This window comes from Hemicordylus capensis, chromosome 4 (genome assembly GCF_027244095.1).
Source record: "Hemicordylus capensis ecotype Gifberg chromosome 4, rHemCap1.1.pri, whole genome shotgun sequence".
NCBI classification, from domain to species: domain Eukaryota; kingdom Metazoa; phylum Chordata; class Lepidosauria; order Squamata; family Cordylidae; genus Hemicordylus; species Hemicordylus capensis.
The window spans coordinates 11,383,267-11,397,579 of NC_069660.1; the positions used below are offsets into that span (position 1 = coordinate 11,383,267).

The 14,313-nt window shown below is 49.1% G+C and overlaps 1 protein-coding gene across 3 annotated transcripts in view; it reads right to left on the reverse strand.

Annotated features, from left to right (window-relative positions):
• COL20A1 (collagen type XX alpha 1 chain) overlaps positions 1-13,372 on the reverse strand; it is a 172,357-nt gene extending 158,985 nt beyond the window's left edge. For all 3 annotated transcript variants that reach the window (XR_008320737.1, XM_053313548.1, XM_053313549.1), the window contains exons 1-3: positions 13,300-13,372; positions 7,599-7,680; positions 537-647 (exon numbers count right to left, since the gene is read on the reverse strand). Coding sequence is in view for 2 of the 3 variants with exons in the window: in XM_053313548.1 (XP_053169523.1) it covers positions 537-647; positions 7,599-7,674 (187 nt within the window). In the remaining variant the exon portion in view is untranslated. The remainder of the gene's footprint in view (positions 1-536; positions 648-7,598; positions 7,681-13,299) is intronic.
• Between the last annotated feature and the right edge of the window lie 941 nt (positions 13,373-14,313).

Below are 14,313 nucleotides of genomic sequence, written 5' to 3' on the forward strand. Positions count from 1 at the left end.
GGCTAAAATAAGCCTGCTGGCCCCAGGGGTCTCTCAGAATGCCACCCCTGCCAGTTCCATGATGGAGCCAGCAATCATGTGGGCAGCCGATCTGGCCACCCAGGGTCAGCTCCCTGCCCATGTGCGGGGAAAGCAAGCTAAGCCCACTCTCCCTGTAGTAACCTGAATGGCACTTCACACCAATCATGTGAAGCACTTCAAGGTCTCCTGGGTGAGAGCATAGTGGTTTATTATTCCTGGGTGGCTTTAAGAAGGGTTTAGACCACTTCATGGAGGATAGGTCTATCAGTGGCTACTAGACAGATGGCTACAGGCCACCTCCAGCCTCAGAGGCATGATGCCTCTGAATACCAGTTGTAGGAGAGCAGCAACAGGAGAGAGGGCATGCCCTTAGCTCTTGCCTGTGGGCTTCTCAGAGGCATCTGGTGGGCCACTGTGGGAAACAGGATGATAGACTAGATAGGCCTTGAGCCTGATCCAGCAGGGCTGTTCTTATGTCCTTATCCTTCAAAGAGAACCACTTCCTCAGCACGTACCTGCCATGGGCTTCACACGAACTTTATATCCATTGGTGTTTCCTTCTGTTTCTTTCCATTTCATTTGCAGCCTGTCTTCAGATAGGACTGTCAGTTTTAACCGGTTTGACCCTGGAGGAAAATAGATCAGCACAGATCTCTCTTAAATTCAGGCTCTAGTCGCCTGCAGAATGGACTATTGGGGCATGTTGTTTTTTCCTATGCAGTTTTCTCAAAAAGTTGCATATGTCGCAGCCTTAATAATATATCCACGCTTGGTTGTTTTTAAAATGACAATTACTTCTATGATGTTTATTTTACAATGTGTTGATTGCATTTCTGGTTGGTTAGTTTTTTAAGTGGCCTCGGTGATATACAGTAACATAGAAATCTATAACTATATCTATATATAACACTGAGGCTATTCCCACGATCAGCCGAAATCAGGGTAGGGGAGCCTAGCCCGATTTTGGCTGATCATGGGAGCCACCAGGCTCGCAGGTGAGCCCAGTTGCCTCCCAGCGGTTAACCCACCTAAGTACCCCTCCTCTTAAACCAGGTTTGCAGAGCGAGCACTCCGCAAACCCATTTTTTAAAATCGTGAGTAGCCGCAGTGCAGCTCTGCACCACAGCTACTCATGAGTAGACCCCCGGAAGAGAGGCAAAAAGCCTCCTCCCGACTCCAGGTGTCTCTCCAGGGCATGTTGGTGCTTCTGGGGGCCGGTCCGCCCCCGCTCCCCCCAGCACCTTCCAGCTCCATTACGAAGCCAGCAGCCCAGAGCAGACTGTCTGCTCATGTGCGGGCTGTCTGTACATGTACTCATGTGCATGTACCCTTAGAAACTAGGTCTCTGATCGTGAGACCCGGCTCACTAAGTCGTACATTGCAAGCCCCACCCACACAGTCCTTTATCAGTTGGAGGTAACAGAACAGAAGCACTCTGGTGATTGGGCAGTGGGGATTCCATATGCAGACAGGGAATAGGAGCACGTTGGGGGCGAGTGAGCGGTGGAGAGTGGGCAGGTGAGCAGGGATTGAGCAAGTGAGCAGCAGGAAGGGGTGGGTGGGTGAGTGAGCGAGCGAGCAAGTGGCAGGGAGGGGGCAGTTGAGAGTGGCTGGCTGACACTGAGCAATAAAGCAGGGGCTGTGGCAGGGGGTAAGGAGAGCAACAAAGTTCTAGCGCACAGATCATCTGTACGGGTTCAGGTAATTCAATATATCAGAGAAAATATGACAAAACAGAAAATGGATATTCTGAGTCAGATCATTGGTCCACCTAGCTCAGTATTGTCTCTTCTGACTGGCAGCAGCTCTTCAGGGTTCAGGCAAGAAAGTCTTTCCCAGCCCGACCAGGAGATCACCTGGGACTGAAGCCCCACATGCATGCTCTCTCCAATGCATAGGGTGGAAACCAGCTTCCTGAACTCACCCAGAACTCCAGAGGATTGCTACCATTATAGACTCTAGTCCAGCCCTTTTCTCCTTCAGCCTAATGTCCCAAGTAAATGGGGCGCAGGGTGCCGGAACGACACATTATCAAATCAAATTTATTTTGGGCTACTGACCATGACAATACTTAAACATCAACAGAAAAGAAAAACAAACCCATACTAAGGATCATGAATCCAATCAAATTGTTCAACAAGTCCCAGAAAATAAATTGAATTAAATTTAAAGCTTAATACTACTTGGCCTCATCCAATATCTCTGACCTTGTTCCAATAACTGCCAGAATAAACTTAGCTATATTATCAGTTACTTTTGTAGTAGAATCAGCAGTGTGTGTGTGTGTGAGAGAGAGAGGGGGGGGGGGAGAGGGGGAGAGAGGGAGAGAGAGATCAGAATTCCCAGGATATAGACAGAGCCCAGGAGAAATAAAATGGGTTCCCTTTATCTTTGTAAAAGTTACAGTATAGAAGGATATGAGTTTCAATGGCACTAGTACTTCCACATAGGCAAACTCTTAAGTGCCAAAGTAGACCTTTAAATTCCTCTTTCTTCCCTCCACACCACATTATCAGAAACATGGACTTGCCACTGAAAAGGCAGCCCTGAACTGAATTTTATTTATTTATTTTTTAAAATTGAAAACAGGACTGGATAATTCAGAACTCCAAAATCCAGCAAGAAATTCAGACAAGAAAATGAAGCACCTCCATTTCTCCTGGACATCTAGTTTCCCATACGGAGAGCTTTTTGTGTGCGGAGGAACATTCTGTTACATGAATCCTCATCAGCAGTCCAGATATAGGCTTACCACCTCAGTGAGAACTTAGGTCACAAGCATCAGATAGTGAAGAAACTAGAGAACTAGTGTCATGCGTTCCAGAATATTCCTTTAAATTAAAAGTTGGGGGTGGGGGAGATGTAGCAATTCCAGAGATCCTGGCTTCTGCTGAGGATGCAACTTTTGCTGGCAGCTCATGGCCACCTGTTGGGAAAATGCAAAACCCAAGGAAGTGTAAGTAACCACACTTGGCAGCCTGTAACTCAGGCACCTGCTTGCACCAGCAATCTTACACTTATTGCAGGGAGGCAGACTACTGAATCAACAAAGGAAGTGAGGGAGGAAAGAGAGATCGATGCCTGGCTTGTCCAACTGGCTTGAGAGGGAAGGGGAGACCACCAGAAATGGCTCTTTCTCCCACTCATCTGACAACACAGAGGTAATCTGAAACTCAGCACTGCTGCCCCCACACAGTCCTAGTCTGAATGTCGGCCACTATAGATAAGATCAAGGGAAATTACTGACAGCAACAATAACACAATCAAAGTTGTCCATGATAACCAGAATGACAGAGTCACGGCAACCACGTTGCAAATGGGTCTGAAAGAGTTCCCGCTTGTTAAGCCTTGACTGTACAAGTTATGACTGGATGTGCCAGAATCACTGGGTGAGAGTCACAACTTCCCTGGTTATAGTTGTAACCCTGAGCTAAATCTGAGGGTCAAGCTAACAGTTCGAGTTCCGCAGCGTAGCTTTTAGGCATCAGCCTAAAGCCTTCTTGACCCATTAATTCTTCAGGCAATTAATGTGTCATCTTTGCTTTTTGCTCAGAGCCCTGCTAACTGAGCAAAGAGGCATTCTTTCTTAGTGATTCTCTTTATTGGGCAGGGGGAGAGCAACTGGCCCTATCCAGCCCCAGCACAGCATCCCTCCAGTGGCTGTTGCTGTTGGGGACATCACTGCTGTAGTGTTGATTTTAATGCTGTGTTCTTTTCTTCTCTTTATTATAAACCACACTGAGGACACTGGTCAGCTTGACAGTATCTTCTATATAATTAATTCCTTTAGAGGGGATGCGTGGGGATGTGGCAAGCTCTGCCCCCACTGCAGCCATGACCAACGGCGGGCCCAGAGGGGACAACATGTGCAAGGGCGGGAGGGAGAAGCGCGCGCCAGGAGCCAGTTGGGGTGGCAGACGAAGCCCCACCGCCCTGAGGAGGAGGGCAAGAGGAGGATGGGCAGTGGGAGGAGGACAGGCGGTGGGCAAAGCCCCACCACCCTGAAGAGGAGGACGGCGAGGTGGAGGGAGGGAGGCGGCAGGACGGCCTGGCCTTGGCCCTGGCCCTGGCCCCCAGGGTGAGGCGGCAGCATGGGAGTGGATGGCTGGGCCCAACTAGAGGCGCAGTTGGTCTGCGCCTGGGTCCATTAGTAAAAATTGAATGGATGAATGAAGATCGTTTCGCTCAATACTACCTACTCTGGCTGTCACTGGCTCTCCAAGGTCCCTGGCAGAGGTATTTCCCAGTGCTGAGATTTTTGAACTCAATATGGCAGAGACTCAAACTGGGACCTTTTGGAACCTTATGTGCTCTACCATGGAGCTCTGGCCACTCCTGTCTGCAGAATCCAACGGAAAGCTTTGTGGTCTGCAAGGACAAGGCAGTGGAGTGGAATCAGGAATATTATTAGTTTAATGAAATAGTTATTATGTACAGAGAGGCAAGTGCAGATTACTTTTCTGTGCTCTTGCTGCTGGCCATTTGTGAGTCCCGCCTCTACTCTGGGACCTGAATATAAGTAACTAAAACCCCATTCAAAAGCTGGCCTGGATCAAGGAATGGATTAACCCAAAGCACCACATTGTCTTTGACAATGTCCCAGCTCAAGAAGTTGCCATGTGTTCATAGCTCTGCCATGAAACCTCCAAGTTCCTGGGAAGAGGTAATCTGGACAGAGCAGGGCATCACAGGACATAACTGCTGGCATCTGTGTGCCGTAACCTTTCAGAGATCTCCTCCGGTAGGAAATTATTTTCTGGGGAGAACAAAGTCAGGATTCACATTCTGCCCAGTCTGAAGCAGAACTGCAGGGCCTCTCGTTCTCTTGGAAAGTCTTGGAGGAGACTTCAGAAGGACCCGCTGCCTCAGCAAGCCGGAGCACTTTGGGGGACGACAAGCCGAACAAACAGAGAATTGATATCCTGATGAAACAAGAGGCTGTGTTCGGCTCGCCTTCCCCAGCTCTCAGCTGTCACTCGGGGATCCCCAACATGAAGAGACAAAAATGTCAGCTGCGGAATGTGAAACTTAGGAAATTGTCCGACATTACATAACATCTGGGATGCAAATGAGGACCAAGACCCTTGAAAGGGCAATTGTTGGGATGCCCTTAGGAGCCTAGGAAGCTGCCTTATACCAAGCCAGACCATTGGTCTATCTAGCTCAGTATTGTCTACACAGCCTGGCTTCTCCAAGATTACAAGCAGGAGTCTCTGTCAGCCCTATCTCGGAGATGCCAGGGAAGGAACCTGGAACCTTCTCCATGCAGGCATACAGGTGTTCTTTCCAGAGTTGCCCCAACCCCAAAGGGGAATATCTTACAGTGCTCACATGTGTAGTCTCCCATCCCAATGCAAATCAAGACAGAGCCTGCTTAGCAAAGGGCACAATTCATGCTTCTTACCATAAGACTAGCAACTTATTTTGTCTGGCTTGTGAGGATACAATGGAAGGGGATGATATTCCTTGCTCTGGGCTCCTTGGAGGAAGCTCGGATAAAACCATACTGAATCAAGACATCACATGAAATATCATGGACCAAATGAGTGTGTGAACTTATGTCAGCAGTGGCCAATACCCAGCCTAACAAAGTGTGCAGTAATGCTGCATTGTTGCTGCAAGGGATGCGTGATTTTTGTAGATCTCCCCTTCCCTCTGAAGCCCACTGTGCCTCCTGAAAATATGTCCCTGAGGGCTGTACAACCATTAGTGACATATTTGGAGGAGTCACCAGAGGGAAGGGGAGACCAGTAATCCCTGTAGCATCAGTGCAGTGTTAGTCTGGATGTTGGCTGGTAAGTTTTAGGACCAAACTACTCACAATCCAGGGCCACAATTCTGATTTTTAAGTGAAAATGAGCCCCTAACTAAATATATTTAATGTCCTGTTTCACCCTTACTTCATATATTCTACTCTCATGAAATCTATTTTCCTTCCAAAGATTTACATCACTGAATCTAAATAGATTAACTCACTGAATCTAAATAGATTAACTCACTGAAGTAAGAAATCTTTATCTGGCCTGTGCCACCCTAGACTGCAAGTTGGGGCTCACCTGAAATGTTCTTCCATATATATATATATATATATATATATATATATATATATATATATATATATATATATATATATTTAAATACCCCTCCATATAGAAAACCATGGTTGACATACAGAGAAAGGATGCACCAGTGCAGCGAGAGAGCAACCTAACAGAACATCACAACTAACTGTATCACAGCAGTGGGGAAGAGGCAATTATTGTTGCCTTCTCCTTCCCCAGGAAGCCCTCTGTGCCACCTGAAAATATGTCCCTGAGGGTTGTGCAGCCCTTGGGGACATATTTTTGGGTGCCACAGAGGACTTCCTCAGGAAGGGGAGGGCATCAGAAATGGCTGCTTCCTCTCTGTAAAGATGCAGTTAGTTAGGAAGTTCTATTAGGCTGCTCTCACACAAGTCTTTCTTGCTCTAATTGTCAGTCACATTTCAGCTTAGCCCTCTCGTCCATGTACTAATTTTCAAGGCAACTCTGGAACATGCAATGAGAGGGAGAGAGAGAGGGAGAGGGAGAGAGACACACGGGGAGCGAGAGAGGTGGCGCAAAATCGATTTCATCGCAATCACATTCAGCGGCGCACCTAGGGGAAAAGGAGCCTGGACCTGATGGCTTTGGAGGCCCCCAACAGCCACAAGGCAGCTTAATTTTAATTACATTGACCTTTTTTTAACTGCTGCCACCACTGCTATTCCTGTTGTCGGGGAGGGGCCCTCCAAATGATCAGGCAGGCTTCCCCAGAGCCCTGCCACGGCGCTGCTTCTCCATGCCTGCCCCACCGCTGCCCTGCACATGCCACTGCCCTGCCAATATTTGGCATCCTCACTGGCAGGGGGTGGGGGGTGAGCTGGCGAGCAGAGAAGGCCTCCCCCTGGTGGTGGTGGCAGTGGCAGGCTGCCTCTCCACCACCAGCAGGCAGTTGGCGCACTGGCAGTCCCGCCAGCAGCAGCAGCAGCGCTTGTGACCCTTCAAACAGGACACCACGCCCTGGTTGCAGCAGTGCATGCACTTTGGCAAGGGGCTCAGCCTGCAAATCTGAGCCACTCCGACAGCCCTGATAGCCACTGCTCTCCCCGATGCAGGAGTGACGGGTTGCGGAGCAGGAAGCCGCTGACACTGTGCCATCACCTGAGAGCCCCACCAGCCACCCCATCCTCCTCCTCCTCCTCCTCCTCCTCCTCCTCCTCCGTCTCTCTCCCCATCCTTCTCCTCCTCCTCCTCCTGCTCTTCAGCCTCCCCTCCCAGGCAAGGCTGTGGTTGCTGCCGCTGTTGCAACTATCAGCAGGACAGCAGCAGGTGCAGAGCAGCGGCAGGGCAGGCATGGGGCAGCACCTTGGTGGCACCTGGGGAGGCCCTCCGGTCATTTGGAGGCCCGCCCCCAGACAAAGGAGGCCACAGACCTGATCCCCAAGTTCTGTGGCTAAATCCGCCTCTGATCACATTGACCTGCCATTGGAATAACAGTCCAATTCCAAACGATAGCACCTGGCATATGATTTGAAAAAGGATGAAATTTCTCCTTACCTTGACCACACACCTGTACCATGATGTAACTTCCAAGAATTGTGCAGGAAATCCAGAAATAACCATGAGCTAGCATGTTGACCTGGAGAAGTGCAAAGAACATAATGAAGACTTTTGCCTAAACACATTTATCTATATCTATATCTATATCTATATCTATATCTATATCTATATCTATATCTATATCTATATCCATATCCATATCCATATCCATATCCATATCCATATCCATATCCATATCCATATTTCTCTTAGGTGTACCCATTGCTAATCCCATGTGTGGCAGCTCTTATGAGCGTTTGCAAGCGAGCTGCCGGCAGGGAGAGAGGAAAGTAGTGGCGCCGGAGGTGAGGCAGGAAACAAAACAGCAGGGGGGGGCACAAAAAGGCGGTGGGGGAGGGTGGGCAGGGGAAAACGGTGGTGGCTGGGCAGGGGAGAAAACGACAACAGTGGCTGGGAGGGCGGAGGAAGAAAGCGGTGGCGGGCAAGCTGGGAAAGAAATTGGTGGCAGCAGGAAGGTGGGCAGGCAGGGGAAATTAGAGGTGCAGATGCTCTGCGCCTGGCCCAGCTAGTTTTATGTATTTCGTTTGTATCCTGCCTTTCCTCCAAGGAACTCATGGTGGTTCTTCCACATATTATCCTCACTGTGAATATTACCTTCAAATTTCAGTTTCTCCTTAGAAGGAACCATGAAATTCCTCTTCGGGTATCAATTTACTTTTGGAGGAACCCTGACATTCTCATTCAGATTTTACTTTTGGAGAAATTTGGGATCCAACTCTGACCCACATTCACCCAATGATCTGAATACCCAAGTGGGGATTTGAACCAGGGCCTCCCCACTCCTAAGCCCTATTCACACATTATGTTGAACACTTGTACAATGAGTGTACAGTGTACACAGATACAGATCTGTACTCAGGCACAGTCATTCATAGGTGTTGGACACAGGCACAGAAGTACCATTCATTGGAGGGGCCTGTATCCAGGTTCACTTTTAAAATGAACACAGGACCCCTGCTAACCGAGCAAAGAGGCTCCTTTCAAAGTGACGATTCTCTTATATTTAGCAGGGGGAGAGCAACAGGCCCTATCCAACCCCAGCACAGCATCCCTCCAGTGGCTTTTGCTGGTGTCTACCTTGTGTTTCTTTTTTTAGACTGTGAGCCTTTTGAGTAGGGGTGTGCAATTCGGATTTTCAACGTTTTGATTTGGATCCGAACCGAAACACTCCTGTTCTGTTCTGTATCCGAATATGGCCCATCCGAATCACCCCTGATTCGATTCAGATCCAAATTAATCCAAATCAGAATCTGAATCGATTCAGATTAAAAAAATGGGTCCCAGGGGCAAAATAGTGGGGTGGGATGGTAGTGCCTAATGGGTGGAGGCTACCACCCAAATTTCAGAGGGATTGGGCAAAGGGCTGATTTTTGGTGAATTTTTGAACTTTACGCGTCTTTAAGGTTTTCCCCCATTAGGTATAATGGAGGGTGTATCGCTTCACGTCGGGGGGAAGGGGTGGCCTAGAGTGGTGTGGGGTTGGTGGTAGTGCTGGGTGGGGGCAAGGAAGCTACCTGAATTTTTTCAAAGGATTTGGGCAGAGGGCTGATTTTTGGTGAATTGTTGAAGTTTACGCGTCTTTAAGGTTTTTCCTCATAAGTTATAATAGAATGGAGCTTTCAGCAGCCCCATAAGTGCACTTGGGGGGTGCTGGGGTGGCCCAGAGCGAGTGGTGGTGTAGTGCACATAGGGTGCCAACCACCCCCCATGGGTTTCTAACCATGGCGTACAGGGTTCTGTTGTTTCTGAGGTATTCTGAGTGTGGATTCTATGATAGCAAATGAGATTTTCAATGAGACACCATGAATCCACTCTTATTTGCTATCATAGAATCCACACTCAGAACACCTCAGAAACAACAGAACCAAGTACCACATGGGTTAGAAACCCATGAGGGTGGTTGGCACCCTATGTGCACTACACCACCACTCGCTCTGGGCTACCCCAGCACCCCGCAAGTGCACTTATGAGGCTGCTGAAAGCTCCATTATTATACCTTATGAGGAAAAACCTTAAAGATGCGTAAACTTCAACAATTAACCAAAAATCAGCCCTCTGCACAAATCCTTTGAAAAAATTCAGATAGCTTCCTTGCCCCGGCACTACCACCAACCCCACACCGCTCTAGGACACCCCTTTCCCCCCAACGTGAAGCGATACACCCTCCAATATACCTAATGGGGGAAAACCTTAAAGACGCGTAAAGTTCAAAAATTCACCAAAAATCAGCCCTTTGCCCAATCACTCTGCAATTGGGGTGGTAGCCTCCACCCATTAGGCACTACCACCCCACCCCACTCTTTTGGCCCAGATCCCACGTTATGCCCCCAATCTGCCCCAAAGACACTAAAACTTCAAAAATTCACCAAAAATCAGCCCTTTGCCCAATCCCTCTGCAATTGGGGTGACATCCTCCACCCATTAGGCACTACCACCCCACCCCACTATTTTGCCCCTGGGACCCGAAATTCGAGTAGAAGAATTTCAGACCTTTTTGCATTGAAGTCAATGGGAGGCAAAAAGGCGGGAAATTCAAATAGACGTCAAAATCCGAAAATACGAATATTCGGAGCTGAAATGGAGGTGATTCGGTTTGGCTATGAAAAATTTCGGATGGCCAGAAGGGTGATTCGGCTCGGATCCGAATCACCCGAAATTGGCTGTTTCGGGTACAGATCATTCTGTACCCGAAACGTTTCGCACATCCCTACTTTTGAGACAGGGGCTCATTTATTAATTAATTTACTTTTCTATTGTAAACCGCTTTGTAAACTTTGTCAAAAAGTGGTATATAAATATACAATCGTTCACACAAAGACATGTACGAGTGTACCGCCATCTGAACACTCATACAGCATAATGGTGTACAGCAGTGTTTCTCAACCTTTTTGGACTCAAGGACCGCTAAATCATTTTTGCAGAGTGTCAAGGACCGCTACATTCTTTGTGTGCAGTTTCCCGGACCAGCAGTTAGTAAAGGGGTTTCAAGTTTAATTTTATGTTATATATCTAACAGATACGACATCTAACATTGCAATTAAAATAATATCATAAAATAAAATTTGTTAAACAATAAACTGTATTTTATTTACATACTATTTACATACTCATCAAAATGCACACAAGAAATTAAGTTAATGTGAACATTAAAATTTTAAAACTACATGTTTACATGCTACATGTTTACTTAACCTTTTCCGATTCTTTTCATCGTGTGTGCATCATCACTTATCGGGGGGAAATCCCAGGCGCCCGATATTGTCGTGCGTGCGCGGAATCTTAAGACTTTCCCCTTCTTTCTCTGTAAAGGTGTTTGCTTGTTTTGCTGGGACAGGAACAGGTGCGTAACAACGATCAGGCAAGGGGAGACAGTTGTCTGGGGGCCCCACTGCCTGGAGGGGCCCCCCAGAGGCACCTCACGTGACTTCCCATTGCCCCCTGCCCAGCCCCAAGGCCCCTCAGCCCCTTGCCCTGTTCGCCGTCTCTCCAGCTTGTTCTCCTGGCCGGCAATCCAGGCGGCAGACAAGCTGCAAAGAGCTGCTTTTCTCCCGCCTCTCAGCTGATCGGCGGGTGGGCGGGGCTTCCACGGAGGTCTGGTGTAGGCCTCTGTGAAGCCTGAACTCCAGTAGGGCCCAAGCCAGCCAGGAAGGAGGAGGCAGCCAGAGAGGCCTCCACTGTTCTCTGCAGCAGAAGACCCCCTGCTGCCAGGTAGAGTGTGAACTCCTTTTTGTGGTTACCTTCCCCACCCCCCACCCCCACCCGGATATATAGGGATCTGCTTGCCATAGGGCTTTGATATGGGGGTGGGGGAGGAGGGACCGAGAAGTCTCTGAATATTTATTTTGAAACAGCTTGGAAAATTTGCTGACTTAAAAAAAACTATCTAAAAAGTCCTATAAGTGGCTTGTTTCATGGCAGAAAATTACAAAAACTTCTGGAAGAAACAGTATTATATTTATTTTATTCATTCATTTATAAATGCACTTATGTTCAAGTTGTTTTGCAACCCAGAAGGTCTGAGTGAGAACTGTGAAGCATGTCTTCTGCTTTTATTTTATTTTATTTTTCTTGTGTGTGAACTGCTCCCCAATAACCTGCAGGGACTTCAGGATAAATCTGGCCAACATGTGAATGCAGCACCTCCATTCCAGAGGAGATGTGTGTTAAAGGGCTTTAAAAGCCTCCTGTGAAAAACCTCCCGGAATCAAACTTGACTGAATTTGTTCAGAATTCTGAGAAAACAAACATAGGCTCACCCTGCATGGTTGAAAGTCTCCTTGGCTAATCTGCAGCGAGGGGCCCATTTTAATAATTCATCTTTCTAGTGTGTTCTAGGCATTAAAAGTAATACAAATGTATAGTACTCAATGTATCGCACTATATATTGTGACGTGTGTGTGTGTATTCAGTGAAATGTATTTGCAGGCAGCATACTTATTTTGGAATATCAGACTTAAATCCTTGGGGGCCTGGGGTGTGCGGAGGCCCTGGACTTTGAGTGGGGGGGCCCCATTTTAAAATCTTGTCTCTGGGCCCACTCCAACCTTGCTACGCCCCTGGACAGGAAGGTTACACTGAAGAGGCGATTGCACATGCAAGGGCTGGCTCGCTGTGGCGGCCCCAAGCCAGAGGAAGCGCGAAGGGGGCGGGACTCAGCAGAAATGTCCACTCCCGTCCAGCTTGCAAAGGGAGAGAATTTTGTCCAGCTTGCAAAGGGAGAGAAAGGGTGCCTTTTAAGAAGGTCCCTGGAGGAGGAGAGAGGGGAGGCGGCGGGCGTGTGTGGCGCTGTATAAAAGCGAGCCGGCAGCTGCGCGCACCCGGCAGTGCCACCCCTTTGCTCGCATCAGGCGCCGCTTCTTAAAAGGCACCCTTTCTCTCCCTTTGCAAGCTGGACAAAATGCAGGTTCCTGCCACACACCACCTCCCTGAGCTCTTCTGCCAGGAGGAGAGGGGAGCACCTTTCCCTGCCTTTTCTTAAGCCTCAAAGTCTCCGTATTAAAGGCAAACAAGTCCGGCTCCCCTCCTCGTCTCTTAGCAATAGCCATCCATCCCGCCTTCCCCCGCTCTCCAGCCCCGCCTCAGCCGCAGCTACTACAGCAGCAGGGACGGGAGTGGACATTTCTGCTGAGTCCCGCCCCCTTCGCGCTTCCTCTGGCTTGGGGCCGCCACAGCGAGCCAGCCCTTGCATGTGCAATCGCCTCTTCAGTGCAACCTTCCCTTCCCAGCAAAACAAGCAAACACCTTTGCAGAGAAAGAAGGGGAAAGTCTTAAGATTCCGCGCACGCACGACAATATCGGGCACCTGGGATTTCCCCCCGATAAGTGATGATGCACACACGATGAAAAGAATTGGAAAAGGTTAAGTAAACATGTAGCCTCTTAAATTAAAGCCCACGAGGAGCAGTGGGGAAGGGGCGGCAGGGAGATATCCTGCCGCCCCAATTACACTACGAATTACGGGCACCAGAGCAGGAAAGTGGCGGGAGGGGTAAGTAAACCCTCCCGCCCTCTTAAATATACCCCCCCACCCAGTGCCGGACCGCAGTTGGTCGAAGCAAACACGGACTGCACCAACAACCGCCATCTTCCCGCCTCGGCACCTCACTTAGTTTTAAGCCAGTAAGTTTAAGCAGCTCACCTCATCAAAGATCTCACACAGAGCACCTTCAAGCGACCAGCAACCACCCGATTCCTCCACTCACTCACTGGGCCATCTTCCCGCCTCAGCACAAGCCCCGCCCCTGCTCCACCCCTATTGGCCACTGACGTTCCAGGAGCCTCGGAAACTGTGTTACTCAACAATGTTGAGTAAGGGGGGCGATGGCAACCCGGACCCGACCGGGATGGCAGCATGTTTAGTGCAAGCTTTTACTGGGGATTGAAAAACAAGCCTATTCTTCGGGGAGCCCTGCCTTCCTAGTCGTGGACCGGCACTCAAGCCTCCGCAGACCGGCAGCGGTCCCCGGACCGGCTGTTGAGAAACACTGGTGTACAGCATAATCATATGTAACGCTCATACAGCATTTTCGAATCGGAATTGAATCGAACATCAAAACTGAATAAATAATGATGTCTGAATAGGGCTCTGGCCTGACATTGTAACTGCTCACTACATCACACCAGCTTTAGCTCTCACCTGCTCAGTGCTTAATGATGAGGCTGTTCTCACAAGCTGCCAAGCCCGGTTTGGGTGCTCGAGAGAACCGCTAGGAGCCGCATGGTCCCCAGCTATGAAGCCCAGCTGTTAAATGAGGTTAAGGGAGTGAACACTCCCTTAACCCTGTTTAACTGAACGTTTGTCAGCTGAGGGTTGCCAGGGAGATACCCACAAAGGGACACTGAGGGGTGCCTGCCGGGGGTGGTGGTGTCCACAATGCACCGTGTGAGTGGGACTGTGTGATTTCCAGGGGCCAGGATGACGTGTCCCAGCCCCTGCAAATCCACACTGCCCGGGGCAGCAGCGGATCTTCTGGGCACGCATTCTGCACACCCAGGAACTGGGACCTGGTCACCTGTGAGGGAGGTGAGCTTCTGCAGCCGTCCTCCCTGTGCGCCCTCCTGCCCAAGTTCCTGATCGTGAGGAAGGGCCCAATGTTTGGAACGAGAATGTCTGGAATCAAAGCCTGCTTTGGATGTGTAGAAGAGAAGGGAA